At 46.7% G+C, this 19,739-nt stretch overlaps 1 protein-coding gene across 1 annotated transcript in view; it reads right to left on the reverse strand.

Moving 5' to 3' along the window:
* The window catches only part of galk1 (galactokinase 1), a 36,394-nt gene that overhangs the window by 10,882 nt on the left and 5,773 nt on the right, over nt 1-19,739 (reverse strand). The window contains exons 2-5 of the mRNA XM_068004392.1: nt 18,505-18,694; nt 13,632-13,751; nt 12,327-12,462; nt 2,500-2,681 (exon numbers count right to left, since the gene is read on the reverse strand). Coding sequence (XP_067860493.1) covers nt 2,500-2,681; nt 12,327-12,462; nt 13,632-13,751; nt 18,505-18,694 — 628 coding nt within the window. The remainder of the gene's footprint in view (nt 1-2,499; nt 2,682-12,326; nt 12,463-13,631; nt 13,752-18,504; nt 18,695-19,739) is intronic.

Genomic DNA, 19,739 nt, shown 5'->3' on the forward strand with positions numbered 1-19,739 from the left:
TGGGGGGGAGGAGACCGAGGCGGTGGGGGGGGGGGGGGCCCAAGAAACCGATTGCCTCAAAGAAAGACTTGCAATTATTGAGTGCATTTCACAAGCTCAGGACGTCTTCAAGCACTTTACAACCAACAGTGTCCTTTTGAAGTGTAGTCACTGTTGTAATGTGGGAAGCACGGCACCAAAATTGCGCACAGCAAGATCCCACAAACAGCAATGAGATAAACTTGGTACCCTTGTTTTCTTTGGCAACCAGAGGATTTTGATGCAATCTAGTGGAAGATTTCAAGATTATGAAGGGAACTAACAAAAAATGTTTCAGACAAATTATTTCCTGTGGTGAAGGGAGTCAGCAATTATTGCCTATAATCCCATAACCACCGCCACCAAGAGACAATAACTGTTCATTTATCTCATCTGCTGTCCGTTTGATTTTACTGCGTGCAAACTGGCTCCCACGTTTGTCCACAAGACAATACTGAGTGCACTTCAAAAGTGATTCATTGACTGTGGTGCACTTTGGGATATCTTGAGGACATGAAAGATGCAATATAAATGCAAGTTCTGTCTTTCTTCTAACACCCTTTTGCCAATGCTAATAATTCCTGCTGCTCTTTAATGTGGGTTAGGAGAATATGGAAAGCTTTGCCTTAAGTGGCTACTGGAGCAGCGCCAGTCAGTATCATTAAGAGTGAATTCAATAAACACTCGAGGGGAAAAAAAAAATTACAGAGAACGGGGGAAAGAGACGGGAAATGGAATCAGGTGCAGAGGTGGGGCAGAGGAACCTAGGAACAGGTGCTCCTCGTGCCTGCTCCGCCATTTGATAAGATCATGGCTGATCTGTGATCTAACTCCATATACCTGCCTTTGGCCCATATCCCTTAATACCTTTGGTTGCCAAAAAGCTATCTATCTCACATTTAAATTTAGCAATTGAGCTAGTATCAATTGCCGTTTGCGGAAGAGAGTTCCAAACTTCTACAACCCTTTGTGTGTAGAAATGTTTTCTAATCTCACTCCTGAAAGGTCTGACTCTAATTTTTAGACTGTGCCCCCTACTCCTAAAATCCCCAACCAGTGGAAATAGTTTCTCTCTATCCACCCTATCTGTTCCCCTCAATATCTTATAAACTTCGATCAGATCACCCCTTAACCTTCGAAACTCCAGAGAATACAACCCCAATTTGTGTAATCTCTCCTCGTAACTTAACCCTTGAAGTCTGGGTATCATTCTAGTAAACCCATGCTGCACTCCCTCCAAGGCCAATATGTCCTTCCGAAGGTGCGGTGCCCAGAACTGCTCACAGTACTCCAGGTGCGGTCTAACCAGGGTTTTGTATAGCTGCAGCATAACTTCTGCCCCCTTGTACTCCAGTCCTCTAGATATAAAGGCCAACATTCCATTTGCCTTCTTGATTATTTTCTGCACCTGTTCAAACCACTTCAATGATCTATGTACCTGAACCCCTAAGTCCCTTTGGACATCCACTGTTTTTAACGTTTTCCCATTTAGAAAGTATCCTGTTCTATCCTTTTTTGAGGCAGAGATACCGGCACCATTAAGCGAATGAAAGCCTGCACTGGAATTTCTGAATCCATAAATCAGTGTTGTGCTGTTCAGCTGTCACCGGAGATCCTTTGTGCACTTTGAGCAGGCTGTAAGCAGAAAACTGTGCTGGTGGGGACTGAGTGGGACAGCGAGAGGGAGCTTTCAGGAACTAGACAGAGATGGGCTTTTTAAAAAAATAATTCTTGGGATGTGGGAGTCGTTGGCAATGCCGGCATTTACTGCCCATCCCTAATTGCCCTTGAGAAGGTGGTGGTGGGCCTTTCTCTTGAACCGCTGCAGTCCGTGTGGTGAAGGTTCTCCCACAGTGCTGTTAGGTAGGGGGTTCCAGGATTTTGACCCAGCGACCATGAAGGAGCGGCGATATATTTCCAAGTCGGGATGGTTTGTGACTTGAAGGGGAACTTGGAGGTGATGGTGTTCCCATACACCTGCTGCCCTTGTCCTTCTAAATGGTGGAGGTCGCAGGTTTGTGAGGTGCTGCTGAAGAAGCATCAAATGAAAATGGGGAGAGATGTATAACGGATGGCTGAATCGATATTGTCCGTTTTACACTATCGCCTAAACTCACAATTAACCCTAATGAATCTGAAAAGACTTGCATTTATACAATGCCTTTCATGACCTCAGGATGTCTCAAAGCACTTTACAGCCAATTAAGTACTTATTCAATTAAAGTACAATTAAGTATCTGAGGGAGAGAAATCACCAGCCGAGGCAAAGTATAGATTACCTGCGCACTGTATGCTGATGGTCACACTCACCTCTCCTCACAAATGCCGGGTCATGCCACTACCTCACCCGTATATCCTGCACCATGATCTTCACGGCGATGGATCCAGTCACGCTCACACCATTCTTAAACACTCCTCCCAGTACTCCTCCTCCACCCCCCACCCCCAAAATACAGGTACAAAGCCCGAGCTGGTACTCACCTTCCAAATCAGCCATACAAACATCTCTGAGACTCTCTTTCCCAAGCGCCTTTGCAGCCTCCATGCATTGCTGGCGCCGGGTCGGGTACTCGCTGCCTGTCAGGGTGTGTCGCACGTTGGAGTTGGTGATGAGGACCACCAGGTTGGGGTCAATGAGGGGCACAGGGGTCACCTCCAAAGACCTGAAGTTAAAAGAGCATCTGGTTAAATGTCTCCATGAATTCAGCTGCCTCACGCTGAGGGCAATGAGCACAGGTCCCAAAGAACGGCACGGGTTGGATACAGAGTAAAGCTCCCTCTACACTGTCCCATCAAACACTCCCAGGGCAGATACAGCATGGATTAGATAGAGTAAAGCTCCCGCTACACTGTCCCATCAAACACTCCCAGGGCAGATACAGCATGGATTAGATAGAGTAAAGCTCCCGCTACACTGTCTCATCAAACACTCCCAGGACAGATACGGTACAGGTTAGATACAGAGTAAAGCTCCCTCTACAATGTCCCATCAAACACTCCCAGAGTAGGTACAGCACGGATTAGATACAGAGTAAAGGTCCCTCTACACTGTCCCATCAAACACTCCCAGGGCAGGTACAGCACGGGTTAGATACAGAGTAAAGGTCCCTCTACACTGTCCCATCAAACACTCCCAGGGCAGGTACAATATGGGTTAGATAGAGTACAGCTCCCCCATGAGGCCTCCTGTGATCTGTGGGTTCCGCAGGACACTAACTGTATCATAGGATATGAGATACAATAATAATTTAGGGACATTTTGGTGAGAGCAACTTTTAGTTTAAGTGGATCATTAGTGTTTTATTAACAGTGTCCTCTTCTTGAGGGGGCACTTGTAAAACTGTTTCTTGTTTTGGTCATAATGAGCTACTCAGTGCTACCCTTTTAGGTTAAATTAAAATACCAGTTCTAAGTTCCCCCCTCTCTGTTTAAAAGAGCACTTTTCTCCAGGTATCAGTACCCACAAGGCATGAGTGGACGCTTAACTATCTAGTCGTAACCACAGAATCTGCTGCGATGGCATCTCTACCCCCTCTGCTACCACTGGAGTCCCCCCAAGGATCTATCCTTGGCCCCCTCCTGTTTCTCCTCTACATGCTGCCCCTCGGCGACATCATCTGAAAAGACAGTGTCAGGTTCCACATGTACGCTGACGACACCCAGCTCTACCTCGCCACCACCACCCTTGACCCCTTCACTGCCTATTTGTTGCCAGACTGCTTGTCTGATGAGCCGAACCTTCCTCCAATTAAATATTGGGAAGACCAAAGCCATTGTCTTCGGTCTCCGCCACAAACTCCGTTCCCTAACCACCGACTCCATCTCCTTCCCTGGCCACTATCTGAGGCTGAACCGGACTGTTCGCAACCCAGGCATCCTATTTGACCCCGAGCTGAGCTTCCGACCCCATACATCCACCTGTGTAATATCGGCCGTCACCGCCCCTGCCTCAGCTCATCTGCTGCTGAAACCCTCATCCATGCCTTTGTCACCTTTATACTTGAATATTCAATGCCCTCCTTGCCGGCCTCCCATATTCCACTCTCCATAAATTTAAGCTAATCCAAAACTCTCCCATCACCTCTGTGCTCACTGACCCACATTGGCTCCTGGATCAGCAACGCCTCGATTTTAAAATTCTCATCCTCGTGTTCAAATCCCTCCATGGTCTCGCCCCTCCCCATCTCTAACCTCCTCCGGCCCTACGAGATCTCTGTGCTCCTCCAATCAGGCCTGTTGCGCATCCCCCATTTTCTTCGCTCCACCAATGGCAGCTATGCCTTCACCTGTCTAGGCCCTAAGCTCTGGAATTCCCTCCCTAAGCCTCTCTGCCTCTCTCTTCTCCTTTAAGACGCTCCTTAAAACCTACTGCCTTCACCTGTCCTAATATCTCATGTGGCTCAGTGTCAAATTTTGTCTGATTACACTCCTGTGTAGCGCCTTGGGATGTTTACCTACGTTAATGGCGCTGTATAAATGCAAGCTGTTGTTAAAACAATACTTGCTCATCTCCCAGAACTTTCACGGGCTCGGAAAACTCAATATTCTCCTTTCCACATAGATTTCCCTTCCCCCAAAGTGTGGTCAGGACCCATGTTTACTCAGCAAGGGTCACACTCACGGAGTCTCAGTTCTCGACTTTTTCCACAGTGCTACTACTTTGCACTCAGTCTGAATCGGGCAAGACCAAATGCATCAATGTATAATTATCCTAAACTGACAAGTCCTGCAGTAGAAAAGCGTATTAGTTCACTCCGACTCCAAGCATCTGAGGTACAGGAGTGCAGAAAAGCCCAGAAAGAGAGGCAGACAGAGGGGAAGGTGGAGGAGATTGAGAGCGCAGGCCGGGGTGGGGAGACAGCAGGTGGAGACAGAGACTGAGATATGATGAGGAGGTGGGTAGGGTGGGTTGATCCATGAGGAAAGAATGGGACCCCATGTCCTTTTCCCATTCTGAAAAAACCCTATGCTCCAACTGAACAAAACATACACTGGCAGGGACTGAGGGACAGATCTTTCTCGAATCAAATAAAAGACACACAAAGAGAATGAGTGAGAGTGCAATATATAAGTAGAGAAATCGCCTCCCATGCACAAAACAATCCCCCTTCACTCACTTTACCATCAATTCCAGAAGCTTTCATCTTCTTAAAAGCCTCACATGTGGAACTTTATGAAATGCCTTGTTAAAATCTCTATCTATTGGATAATCCCTCATCTACTAGTTTAATTACCTGCATGGATAGAAAATCACTTTGATCCTACTTGCTTGGCTCTTGGGTGACTGAAATGTCCCTCCTCCCGCCTATGTTCCCAGCCAGCCCTCACTTTACTACTGAATCAGATGTTGCCCCTGTCCACCAGCAGATTCCTGATTTAGGTATCAAAATAACTGGAAAGCTTAAATTGTGTAAATATGAGAGGATAAGTTGAAGAGAGGTGCAAGATGAGGTACAGTGGGTTAGATACTATGCTTTCACCTTTGGGACTTAGATCTGCAATGGCCTCTCTTCCCGCTCCCGCACCGCTCCCTCTGGAGTCCCCCAAGGATCTATCCTTGGCCCCCTCCTATTTCTCATCTACAAGCTGCCCCTCAGCAACATCATCCGAAAACACGTCATGTTCCACATGTACGCTGATGACACCCAGCTCTACCTCACCACCACCTCTATCGACCTCTCCAATGTCTCTGATTTGTCACACTGCTTGTCCGACATCCAGTACTGGATAGGCATAGATTTCCTCCAACTAAATATTGGGAAGACCAAAGCCATTGTCTTCAATCCCTGCCACTAACTCCATTCCCTAGCCACCGACTCTATCCATCTCCCTGGCCACTGTCTGAGACTGAACCAAACCGTTCGCAATCTTGACGTCCTATTGGACCCTGAGATGAACTTCCGACCTCATATCCTCTCCATCACCAAGACCGCCTACTTCCACCTCTGTAACATTGCCCGTCTCAACCCCTGCCTCAGCTCATCTGCTGCTGAAACCCTCATCCATGCCTTTATTATCTCTAGACTCGACTTTTCCAATGCTCTCCTGGCCGGCCTCCCATCTTCCACCCTCCATAAACTTGAGCTCATCCAAATCTCTGCTGCCCGTATCCTAACTCACACCAAGTCCTGTTCACCCATCACCCCTGTGCTCGCTGACCTACATTGGCTCCCGGTCCGGGAACGCCTCAATTTTAAAATTCTCATCCTTGTTTTCAAATCTCTCCATGGCCTTGCCTTTCCCTATTTCTGTAACCTCCTCCAGCCCTACAACCCTCCAAGATCTCTGCGCTCCTTCAATTCTTGCCTCTTGCGCATCCTCGATTTTAGTCTCACCACCATTGGCAGCCATGCCTTCAGCTGCTTATGCCCTAAGCTCTAGAATTCCCTGCCTAAACCTCTCCGCCTCTCTACCTCTCTCTCCTCCTTAAAACTTACTTCTTTGACCAAGCTTTTGGTTACCTGTTCTAATATCTCCTTACGTGGCTCTGTGTCAAATTTTGTTTGATAACGCTTTTGTGAAGCGCTTTGGGATGTTTTACTACGTTAAAGTCGGTGAGCGGCGGGAGAGAGCGAGAGTCCAGTCGGTGAGCGGCGGGAGAGAGCGAGAGTCCAGTCGGTGAGCGGCGGGAAAGAGCGAGACCAGAGCGGGGATAAAAACAGCGCGGAGAGAGCGGGAGTTCAGTCGGTGAGCGGCGGGAGAGAGCGAGAGTCCAGTCGGTGAGCGGCGGGAGAGAGCGAGAGTCCAGTCGGTGAGCGGCGGGAGAGAGCGAGAGTCCAGTCGGTGAGCGGCGGGAAAGAGCGAGACCAGAGCGGGGTTAAAAACAGCGCAGAGAGAGCGAGACCAGAGCTTACTCTGAGAGCGAGACTCTGAGACCAGCGGCAGTTCGGGGTGACGTCACCAGTCAGAAAGTGACGCGGCACAGGGGAGGCAGCTGATTGGTGAGTAGGTTCAGGTCAGTATTTCTACCATTTTCCTGTAAGTAAAGTAATAAGAAAGGGAAGATCTGAAGGTTTTATAGCAGATAGTGTTTTTTTTTAGTGAACCTAGGTCCCTAGTATAGTTAACATTTTCTAATTTCAAAGTAATTTAAAAGGGGTAACTCAGCTAAGGCAAGTCATGGCAGCAGACCTCGCACCCGTGATATGCGCCTCCTGCAAGATGTGGGAAGTCATGGACACTACCAGTGTCCCTGCCGACCATGTGTGCGGGAAGTGTGTCCACCTGCAGCTACTGACCGATCGTATCTCGGAGCTGGAGCTGCGGGTGGACTCACTGTGGAGCATCCGCGATGCAGAGAAACTCGTGGATAGCACGTTCAGCGAGTTGGTCACACCGCAGGTAAAGGGTATACAGGCAGGAAGTGAATGGGTGACCACCAGGAAGAGTAAGAGGTGCAGGCAGGTAGTGCAGGGGTCCCCTGTGGCCATCCCCCTCTCAAACAGATATGCCACTTTGGATGCTGTTGTGGGGGATGACTTATCAGGGGAAGGCAGCAGCAGCCAACTTCCTGGCACCACGGGTAGCTCTGCTGCACAGGCTGGGAGGAAAAAGAGTGAAAGAGCTATACTGATAGGGGACTCAATTGTAAGGGGAATAGACAGGCGTTTCTGCGGCCGCAACCGAGACTCCAGGATGGTGTGTTGCCTCCCTGGTGCAAGGATCAAGGACGTCTCGGAGCGGCTACAGAACATTTTGGAGGGGGAGGGCGAACAGCCAGCTGTCGTGGTGCACATAGGCACCAACGATATAGGTAAAAAAGGGGATGAGGTCCTAAAAGCAGAATATAGGGAGTTAGGAGGTAAATTAAAAAATAGGACCTCAAAGGTAGTAATCTCAGGATTGCTGCCAGTGCCACGTGCTAGTCAGAGTAGAAATAGGAGGATATTTCAAATGAATACGTGGCTAGAGGAATGGTGCAAGGGGGAGGGATTCAAATTCCTGGGACACTGGAAACAGTTCTGGGGGAGGTGGGACCAGTACAAACCGGACGGTCTGCACCTGGGCAGGGCCGGGACCGCTGTCCTAGGAGGAGTGTTTGCTAGTGCTGTTGGGGAGGGTTTAAACTAAAGTGGCAGGGGGTTGGGAACCTGAGCAGGGAGAGAGAGGAAAGCGTAACAGGAAGGGACAGAAGGTATGGAGTAATAGGTAAAGTGTTAAAAAAGGAAAAAGCAGGAACTAAGCGTCACAAAACAGATTTGAAAGTTCTTTATCTGAATGCACGTAGCATTCGTAACAAAATGGACGAGTTAACGGCACAAATAACTACGTATGGGTATGATCTTGTGGCCATTACAGAAACATGGCTGCAGGGTGACAACGACTGGGAATTAAATATGCCAGGGTATTTAACAATCAGGAAGGACAGGCAGGAAGGAAGGGGAGGTGGGGTGGCTATGTTAATAAAGGAAGGAATCACTGTAATACAGAGAAATGATATTGGGACAAAGCATCAAGATAATGAAACAGTTTGGGTGGAGATAAGGAATAATAAGGGGAAAAAAACATTAGTGGGCGTAGTATATAGGCCTCCTAATAGTTGCAACTCTGCTGGAAGAAGTATTAATCAGGAAATAGTCGGGGCATGTAATAAGGGAACAGCTATAATTATGGGGGATTTTAATTATCATATTAACTGGACAAATCAAATTGGGCAGAGCAGCCTTGAGGACGAGTTCATTGAGTGCATCAGGGATGGATTTCTTGAGCAGTATGTAACTGATCCTACTAGGGGGCAGGCAACCTTGGACCTGGTCCTGTGTAATGAGTCAGGATTAATTAATAATGTCCTAGTTAAGGATCCCCTTGGAACGAGCGACCACAACATGGTTGAATTCCATATCCAATTAGAGGGTGAGAAGGTTGATTCTCAAACAAGCGTACTGAGCTTGAATAAAGGAGACTATGATGGTATGAGAGCGGAATTGATTAAAGTGGACTGGGAAAATAGATTAAAGGGTAAGACGGTACATGAGCAGTGGTGTTCATTTAGGGAGTTATTTTACAACTTTCAAAATAAATATATTCCACTGAGGAAAAAAGGGTGTAAAAGAAATGACAGCCATCCGTGGCTAAGTAAAGAAATCAAGGATAGTATCCGACTAAAAACAAGGACATATAAGGTAGCCAAACTTAGTGGGAGGATAGAAGATTGGGAATTCTTCAAAAGACAGCAAAAAGTAACTAAAGGATTGATTAAGAAAGGGAAGTTAGATTATGAAAAGAAATTAGCAAAAAATATAAAAACAGATAGCAAGAGTTTCTATAGTTATATAAAAAGTAAAAGGGTGGCTAAGGCAAACGTAGGTCCCTTAGAGGATGAGACCGGGAAATTAATGGTGGGAAACATGGAGATGGCAAAAATGCTGAACAAATATTTTGTTTCAGTCTTTACAGTAGAGGACATTAAGAATATCCCAACACTGGACAAACAGGGGACTCTATGGGGGGAGGAGCTAAATACGATTAAAATCAATCAGGAGATGGTACTCAGTAAATTAATGGGACTCAAGGCGGATAAATCCCCTGGACCTGATGGCTTCCATCCTAGGGTCTTGAGGGAAGTGGCAGTAGGGATTGTGGATGCTTTGGTGATAGTTTTCCAAAATTCCCTGGACTCAGGAGAGGTCCCGGCAGATTGGAAAACTGCTAATGTAACACCGTTATTTAAAAAGGGCAGTAGGCAGAAGGCTGGAAATTATAGGCCAGTTAGCTTAACATCTGTGGTGGGTAAAATTTTGGAGTCTATTATTAAGGAGACAGTAACGGAACATTTGGATAAGCATAATTTAATAGGACAAAGTCAGCATGGCTTTATGAAGGGGAAGTCATGTCTGACAAATTTGCTTGAGTTCTTTGAGGATATAACGTACAGGGTGGATAAAGGGGAACCAGTGGACATAGTGTATTTAGACTTCCAGAAGGCATTCGACAAGGTGCCACATAAAAGATTATTACTTAAGATAAAAAATCACGGGATTGGGGGTAACATTCTGGCATGGGTGGAGGATTGCTTATCGAACAGGAAGCAGAGAGTTGGGATAAATGGTTCATTTTCGGACTGGCAACCAGTAACCAGTGGTGTTCCACAGGGGTCGGTGCTGGGTCCCCAACTCTTTACAATCTATATTAACGATTTGGAGGAGGGGACCGAGTGCAACATATCAAAATTTGCAGATGATACAAAGATGGGAGGGAAAGTAGAGAGTGAGGAGGACATAAAAAACCTGCAGGGGGATATAGACAAGCTGGGTGAGTGGGCGGAGATTTGGCAGATGCAATATAATATTGGAAAATGTGAGGTTATGCACTTTGGCAGGAAAAATCAGAGAGCAAGTTATTTTCTTAATGGCGAGAGACTGGAAAGTATTGCAGTACAAAGGGATCTGGGGGTCCTAGTGCAAGAAAATCAAAAAGTTAGTATGCAGGTGCAGCAGGTGATCAAGAAAGCCAACGGAATGTTGGCTTTTATTGCTAGGGGGATAGAATATAAAAACAGGGAGGTATTGCTGCAGTTATATAGGGTATTGGTGAGACCGCACCTGGAATACTGCGTGCAGTTTTGGTCTCCATACTTAAGAAAGGACATACTTGCTCTCGAGGCAGTGCAAAGAAGGTTCACTCGGTTAATCCCGGGGATGAGGGGGCGGACATATGAGGAGAGGTTGAGTAGATTGGGACTCTACTCATTGGAGTTCAGAAGAATGAGAGGCGATCTTATTGAAACATATAAGATTGTGAAGGGGCTTGATCGGGTGGATGCGGTAAGGATGTTCCCAAAGATGGGTGAAACTAGAACTAGGGGCATAATTTTAGAATAAGGGGCTGCTCTTTCAAAACTGAGATGAGGAGAAACTTCTTCACTAAGAGGGTGGTAGGTCTGTGGAATTTGCTGCCCCAGGAAGCTGTGGAAGCTACATCATTAAATAAATTTAAAACAGAAATAGACAGTTTTCTAGAAGTAAAGGGAATTAGGGGTTATGGGGAGCGGGCAGGAAATTGGACATGAAGCTGAGTTCGGATCGGTCAATGCCCTGTGGGTGGCGGAGAGGGCCCAGGGGCTGTGTGGCCGGGTCCTGCTCCTACTTCTTGTGTTCTTTAGATTTGTGGTTGGGATCAGATCAGCCATGATCTTATTGAATGGCGGAGCAGGCTCGAGGGGCCGATTGGCCTACTCCTGCTCCTGCTCCAATTTCTTATGTTCTTATGTTCTTATAAATGCAAGTTGTTGTTGTCATTAGATTCAAATCCAAATGAGATCAATGGGGTGAATGTTTCTTCCCTGGCTGTAAGGGTCCTACGTGAAATGAGTTGGTCAGCCTCGGTCAAGTTCCTAGTTGGTATGGGCTTGCAGAATAAAACTAATTGGCAATTTCACTCCTCAAGGCCATGGGATGGCTGGTGTGGGAGACGGAAATAAAGTCAGGCTGGTCTGGTGAGGCCAGGGTTGAGGCAAGTGATTGGGAGCAGAGTAGAGACATTCTAATCCCGATGTAATCAACTTTTCTGGAGTGTGTGCACCTGTGGAAGTCAGGTGAGCGCAGGATTGGGCTCGTATTGCGTTGCCTCTCAATGTACAACACTCTGGTCGACACTCGCACGCAAAGACTGGGCAGGACACCAGAGAGTTGCACCATAGCATGAATCACCAAACTCAGGAGCAAAGGGGTGACGCTGAACCCTGTATCTGGTCAGCAGAACCCCTTAGAGTTATGATGAACCTCTGACTTGCTGTCTCTTTTGACCTCTCTCGTGAGCTGGCACAGAGAAGAACAACAACTTGCTTTTATATAGTACCTTTCACATCCTCTAGACATCCCAAAGCACTTTACAGCCAATCAAGTACTTTTTAAAAGTGTAGTCACTTTTGTAATGTAGGAAATGCGGCAGCTAATTCGTGCACAGCAAGATCCCACAAACAGCAATGAGGTAATGACCAGATAATCTGTTTTTTAGTGATGTTGGTTAAGGGGTAAATATTGGTCCAGGACACTGGGGAGAATTCCCCTGCTCTTCTTCAAGATAGTGCAATGGGATCTTTTCCGTCCACCTGAGGGGTCAGATGAGGCCTCGGTTTAACATCTTATCAGAAAGACGACACCTCCATCAGTGCAGCACTCCCTCAGTACTGCACTGGGAGTGTCAGCCTAGATTTTGTGCTCAAGTGTCTGGAGTGGGGCTTGAACCCATGACCTTCTGACTCAGAAGCGAGAGTGCTACCACTGAGCCAAGGTTGCCGCTGGAGTCACACAGATTACAGTCAGACCACAGACTGTCCTCAGTACAGACGCATTCCTTCTGCCGTTCACCTGCAGTCGATAAGCAAGGCGTGATCCTTTCTCCCCATCACTGAGATGAACTGGTCCATGATTCCGCAGGGCATGGAGGCAAACGTGTGCTCAGCTTTCTGGCAGGTCAGGGCCTTCTCCACTAAATCCCCGTCGTCTGATGGTCAGAAATTCAAAACATAGTCAGGGCTCATTGGCACTGCAGAACATGAACTGTGCCCCGCTACATTAAGATGTATGTTTCCTCTGTAGCACGCAGACCACACTATGCTCCCCATTCCCAGAATGTATATCCCTGCAGAATCTACACGACTCTTCTCTCCCATCCAAAGTCTGTGCCACACTTATCGCATCCATCTTCCAAAGTCTATGCCAGAGCTTAGAGCAGTGCCCATTGAATGTGGTCAATAAGCAACAGATTCTGTATTTTTCCCCTCAGCAAACTTTCCCGGGTCTCCATTGGCGAGTGAGTGACGCATAGGAACATAGGAACAAGAGTAGGCCATTCAGCCCCTCGTGCCTGCTCCGCCATTTGATAAGATCATGGCTGATCTGTGATCTAGCTCCATATACCTGCCTTTGGCCCATATCCCTTAATACCTTTGGTTGCCAAAAAGCTATCTATCTCACATTTAAATTTAGCAATTGAGCTAGTATCAATTGCCGTTTGCAAGGCCACATTTATTACTCATCCCTAGTTGCCCTGAACAACATTTCAGAGGGCATGAAGAGTCAACTACAGTGTGGGACTGGAGTCACGTGTAGCCCAGACCAGGTATGGGTGGCAGATCCCTTCCCTGAAGGACATCAGTGAACCAATTGGGTTTTTACAACAATCCTACAGCTTTTTATGGTCATTTTTCTGTTGCCAGCCCACAAATTACCAGAATCATTTATTTAATTTCACAACTTGCCCTGTTGGGATTTGAACTCATGACCTCTGAGTCGCCAGTCCAATACCATAACCACTACACTATAATCCTCCTATGACCTTCAAAAGTCCTTTATCCACCAGGGCAATAGGACGATCCAGGCCAAAGACTTTGTAGCAACAGCCAGTCCTGCTCTGTGATTGCTGAAAACAGGGTAGATTAGTAATATCTGGTCATCCAGCCAAAGAGCAGGGAAAGTTCATTGAGCAATTACAGCGCATGGTCATTTGAGTACCTCCATTACTCAAACTCAACAACTGGACTGGAAAGGATCCAGTGGTCCAGGAAGCCCGTCACAATCGCCATTATTGGACCTTTTTGGGAGTGGAAGAGACAATGAGGTACGGTGGAGACCCAATCATTTTCCATTTACACAGTAGCTTGCCTCACTCACCTGGACAGATCTGCTGTAGGAAGGTGTACATCGCCACTTCCAAGGATGCCGAACTGGACAGCCCTCCTCCTAATGGGACATTACTTGCCATCACTGCCTTAAACCCAGGGAGTGGGCTCGCTACAGGGATACAACACAGAGCAAAATCCGTATGGGTGAGAGAGTAAGCAAAAATGCTCAAGAAAAGAACTATACTGTATAGTTAAATAAAATCTAGTGGACACCCAGTAGTGTGTTTTAAAGGCTAATTAATTCTTCTTGGCAGCACTCCCATTCGTAAAAGCATGGAGTTTGTTTGTGGGGGGGGGGGGGGGGAATTCTAAAGAAAATGTCTACTCTCGAGCAATTTGAAACCATGAAATGGGAAACAAGTGGTAGACAGATTGACAAGTATTGTCTCTTTGTAACATTTAGGTTTGGGGGGTGAGGGGGTGTGCAGATCTAGAGTTAGCAGCAATCAGACAGGCTCCTCTCCCATGCCCCAGTTGTAGGCTATATCTGGAGGCAGACTGCTCTGCTGGTGTTTTCAGCGTGGTAACTTGCTGCGAGCTGTAGATCCGTACGCTCCCACTATCAAACTATCAATGCAACAGTGGATTATACGCCTCCACTGTGTAACAAGCATCCTGAGAATGGCCAATGAAAGCACAGAAAAAATACAGGCTACCTTCTTATTGGCCTTCCAACAGGCCCAATAAGGACTAGAAGCTCTTTCCTCTCTCCCCTGCCCCCTCCACCCTCACCAACAAGTGCAAGAAGATCACGGACTTCTTTGTCACCACCAAAAACTTGAATTTATATAGTGCCTTTGACGTAGTAAAATGTCCCAAGGCGCTTCACAGCAGCGTAATCAGACAAAAATTGACACCGAGCCACATAAGATGATATTAGGACAGGTGACCAAAAGCTTGGTCAAAGAGATAGGTTTTAAGGAGCATCTTAGAGAGAGAGGTAGAGAGGCGGAGGGGTTTGGGGAGGGAATTTCAGAGCTTAGGGCCTAGGCAGCTGAAGGCACGGCCGCCAATGGTGAAGCGGTAAACATCGGGGATGCGCAAGAGGCAAGAATTGGAGGAGCGTAGAGATCTCGGAGGGTTGCAGGAGGTTACAGAGATAGGGAGGGCCGAGGCCATGGAGGAATTTGCAAACAATGGTAGAGACCATCCATTCAACTGCCTCTGTAATCTTGGACTGAGTTAAACCTGGTTTTGTATTAAGTAGAGCCCAGCAGATGCCAAGTTGTGGTACATTTAAACTATGTTTGAGCCTATAACTATTGAACTTTGTCAGTTAATATTTACTCAAGTCCTTTGTGCACTTCTGAATTCTTAATCTTATGATGACATTAATAAGTTATCACGGACAGGTTAATAAAGTGATATTAGTTCACGTATCTGTGTCTGCCCATGGGGGGAGGTTAGCTAATTTACTCAGTGTGGAGTGTTCTTGCTGTGATTGGTTTGGGTCATTTAATATACATTGAACTGGTTAATATAAAAGACAATTAAAATGAGCTAAACTTCTCAAATAAACCTGAGGTGAAAAGTAAACCTCCAACCCTAAACTCCTTGGAAAATAAGAATCTAAATGGGGTAGAGGAGCAAAGGATCTAGGGGTACAGATACATAAATCATTAATAGTGAGGCAAGTTAATAAGGCCATAAAAATGCAAACAAAGTATGGGGGCGCATTTCTAGAAGAATAGAATTGAAAAGCAGAAGTTATCATAGAAGGGGTGCAGGAACAGAGAGATTCAGCCCATCGAGTCCGTGCCGCCTCCCTGCAAGAGCAATCCAGCTAGTCTCACTCCCCCGCCCTTTCCCCGTAGCCCTGCAAATTTTTTCCCTTCAAGTACTTATCCAATTGCCTTTTGAAAGCCACGATTGAATCTACCTCCACCACCCCCTCGGGCAGTGCATTCCAGATCCTAACCACTCGCTGTGTAAAGAAGTTTTTCCTCATGTCGCCTTTGGTTCTTTTGCCAATCACCTTAAATCTTTGTGCTCTGGTACTTGACCCTTCCGCCAATGGGAACAGTTTCTCTCTATCTACTTCTGTCTAGACATTTCATGATTTTGAATACCTCCATCAAATCTCCTCCCAACCTTCTCTGCTCTAAGGAGAACAATCCCAGCTTCTCCAGTCTATCCACATAACTGAAGTCCTTCATCCCTGGAACCTCTCTAGTAAATCTCTTCTGTACCCTCTCTAAGGCCTTCACATCTTTCCTAAACCACATTGCCCAGAAATGGACACAATACTCCAGTTGTGGCCGAACCAGTGTTCTCTAAAGGTACATCATAACCTCCGTGCTTTTATACTCTATGCCTCTATTTATAAAGCCCAGGATCCCGTATGCTTTTTTAACCGCTTTCTCAACCTGTCATGCCACCTTCAAAGATTTGTGCACATATACCCCCAGATCTCTATGTTCCTGCACCCCTTTTAGAATTGTGCCCTTTAGTTTATATTGCCGCTCCTCGTTCTTCCTACCAAAATGTATCATTTCACACTTTTCTGCATTAAATTTCATCTGCCGCGTGTCCACCCATTCCACCAGTCTATATCCTCTTGAAGTCTATCACTATCCTCCTCACTGTTCACTACACTTCCAAGTTTTGTGTCATATGCAAATTTTGAAATTGTGCCCTGTACACCCAAGTCCAAGTCATTAATATATTTCGAAAAAAGCAGTGGTCCCAGTACCAACCCCTGGGGAACACCACTGAATACCTCCCTCCAGTGAGAAAAACAACCGTTCATCACTACACTCTATTTCCTGTCACTTAGCCAATTTCGTATCCATGCTGCTACTGCCCCTTTTATTCCAAAGGCTTCAACTTTGATGACAAGCCTATTACGAAGCACTTTATCAAACGCCTTTTGGAGCACCACGTCAACCCTCACTGTTACCTCAACAAAAAACTCAATCAAGTTAGTTAAACACAATTTGCCTTTAACAAATCCATGCTTGCTTTCCTTAATTAATCCACACTTGTCCAAGTGACTATTAACTTTGTCCCGGATTACCGTTTCTAAAAGTTTCCCCACCACCAAAGTTAAACTGACTAGCCTGTAGTTGCTGGGTTTATCCTTACACTCTTTTTTGAACAAAAGTGTAACATTTGCAATCCTCCAGTCCTCTGGCACCACCCTTACTTCCCTTAGCAACCTAGGATGCATCCCACCCGGACCAGGTGACTTATCTACTTTAAGTACAGCCAGCCTTTCGACTACCTCCTCTTTATCAATTTTTAGCCCATCCAATAAGCTCAACTACTTCTTCTTTTACAAGGTATGTAAACCTATTTTTGCACAAGGGTGATACCAGAACTGAGAAGTTATAACTATCGGGAAAGATTGAACAGGCTGGAGCTCTTTTCTTCAGAAAAGAGAAGACTGAGGGGTGACCCCTAGGGTCTTTAAAATTCTGAAGGGGTTTGATAGGGTAGATGTAGAGAAGATGTTTCCACTTGTGGAGGAGTCCAAAACTAGGGGTCATAAATACAAAATAGTCACTAAAATATCCAATAAGGAATTCAGGAAAAATGTCTTTACTCAGAGTGGTGAGAATGTGGAATTTGCTACTACATGTAGCTGAGGCGAATATCATAGATGGATTTAAGGGGAGACTAGATAAGTATATGAGGGAGAAATGAATAGAAGGATATGCTGATAGGGTTAGATGAAGTAAGATGGGAGGAGACTCATGTGGAGTATAAATACTTGCATAGGCTGTTTCTGTGCTGTAAATTCTATGTAATTCTATTCTCTGATTGTTTAATGGGTCTCCACACTGCTCCCAGGCCAAGGGAATCAGAACTCAGTACTAGCATGCAAGGTGTCCCAAGTGCCAGTTAAGTTTCAACGGTAACAAAAACTTCAGCTGTAGCATCAAGAGAGACCAGTTATTCCCCAAGTGGGAGGGTGAAGAGTGGAACTGAAAGTACCTCAAGTCCAGTTAGGTGCAGTTGCTCTCGTACCTCTGATTCAAAGGTTGTGGGTTCAAGCTTCACTCCAGGATTTGAGCACATAATCTAGGCTGTCACTTCGTATAGCAATGAGGGAGTGCCGCCTGTTCAGGTTGACACGTTAAACCAAGACCACATCACTCTATTCAGGTGGATATAAAAATCCCATGACACTATTGGAAAAGCAGAGTTCTCCCAGTGTCCTGGCCAATATTCCTCCCTCAACCAACACCATGAAAAACTGTTCATTCATCTTTGTTTGTTGTGGGATCTTGCCAAGTGCAAACTGGCTGTCGAGTTCGTCCATAAAGTATCTCATTATATATGAAGCACTAAAACACTTGATAAGGTGCTACATAAATCCAAGTTCATTCTTTCTTTTGACTTAAAGTGCAGCTCTGGCAAGGGGCCTGGAGTAATGATACCAGCATATCCAAACACACATAATGGCACGCTATGCCAAGAGTGAAGGTTAAAAAAATACATAAAATTATATAAAAAGGGCAATTTGGGTTAATTACAACTTTCCAGAGGTGAGAGTCAGTCATAGAATTTCATAGAATTTACAGCACAGAAACAGGCCACTCGGCCCAACAGCTCTATGCTGATGTTTATGCTCCACATCTAACCCTATTAGCATAACCTTCTATCCCTTTCTCCCTCATGTACTTATCTAGCTTTCCCTTAAATGCATCTATACCATTTGCCTCAACTACTCCATGCGAGTTCCATATTCTTACCACCCTCAAGGTAAAGAAGTTTCTCCTGAATTCCTTATTGGATTTATTGGTGACTATTTTATATTTATGGCCCTTAGATTTGGACTCCCCCAGATCTGCAAAGGTCAAAAGCTCAGTACGACAGCAGTCTACTGACACTATGAGTGCTCTCTTCCCACCTCTTACCCCTGTAGTGTTGAATAACTCCCTTCACATAGTTGGCCCAGCGAGGTAACCCAGGACTCAGAGGGTTTGCTTCCGACGGCGCAGGAAATTCCAGTCGCTTTGGTTCGTCTGCTTCCTTTGCCGTGGTAAGTAACGAGATGACCCCATCTGTGCTCTTACACCCGACTACCACCGTGACCAAAGGGAGAGCCTGCGGGATTAACAGGAGGTCGTTAGCAGCCCACCATCAACAGTTACTAAAATTAGACAACTGAAAAACAAAGCCTGATGAATCTCTCTCATCTCTTCCATTCAGCTTCCCTTCCTCGTGTTCCGGCCTCCACTGAGTAACTAACCTTCCACATCATGTCCCTCGTTCAGCACCCAGCAAACATTTTTGTGCAAGAAAGGACTTGTATTTATATAGTGCCTTTCATGACCTCAGGACGTCCCAAAGCGCTTCATGGCCAACTAACTACTTTTGTACCGTAGGAAACGCGGCAGCCAGTTTGCGCACAGCAGGATCCCACATACAACAATGGGATAATTATCAGCTTTAGACGTTAGTTGAGGGATAAATATTGGCTAGGACACTGGTGAGAACTCCCTCTCCATCCACACCCCCTCCTTCCCCACCCACAGCCCCTCCCACTGTCCACACACTGCCACCCTCCCCACCCCCTCACCATCCCTCTGCAACCCCTCCTTCTCCTCGCACACCCTCACCCCTCCCCTCTCTCTCACCCCATGCCTTTCCCCCCCTCACCCCACATCCTCTCCCCTCCCTCTCACCACCACCCCTCCCTAACTCACCCCCACCTCCTCCCTCCCTCTCAGAACCACCCCATCCCTCGCATCCATCCCTCTCTCAGCCCCAACCCCTCTCAGCCCCCACCCTTCTCTCCCCATCCTCACTCTCACGCTCTCCCCCCCCACCCTCACCCTCTCTCTCCATCTCTCACCCTGCACCCCCTCTCCCACCCATACCTTCTCTCCACACCTCACCCTGCGCCCCTTCCTTCCCTCAGGCCGCGCCCCTTTCCTCCCTTCCTCGCACCTCCTCTCTCTCACCACATGCCCCATTCCTCCCATCTCTCCTCCATGCCCCCTCCTTCCATTTCTCACCCTGCACCCTTTCCCTCCCTCCCCACCTCGCGACCCCTCCCTCCCTCTGCACCCTCTCCCTCCTTCCTCACCACTCGCCCCCTCTTACCCCATCTCTTCCCTCAACCCCTACCCAACCCTCCCGCCCCCTC

This window comes from Heptranchias perlo, chromosome 23 (genome assembly GCF_035084215.1).
Source record: "Heptranchias perlo isolate sHepPer1 chromosome 23, sHepPer1.hap1, whole genome shotgun sequence".
NCBI classification, from domain to species: Eukaryota; Metazoa; Chordata; class Chondrichthyes; order Hexanchiformes; family Hexanchidae; genus Heptranchias; species Heptranchias perlo.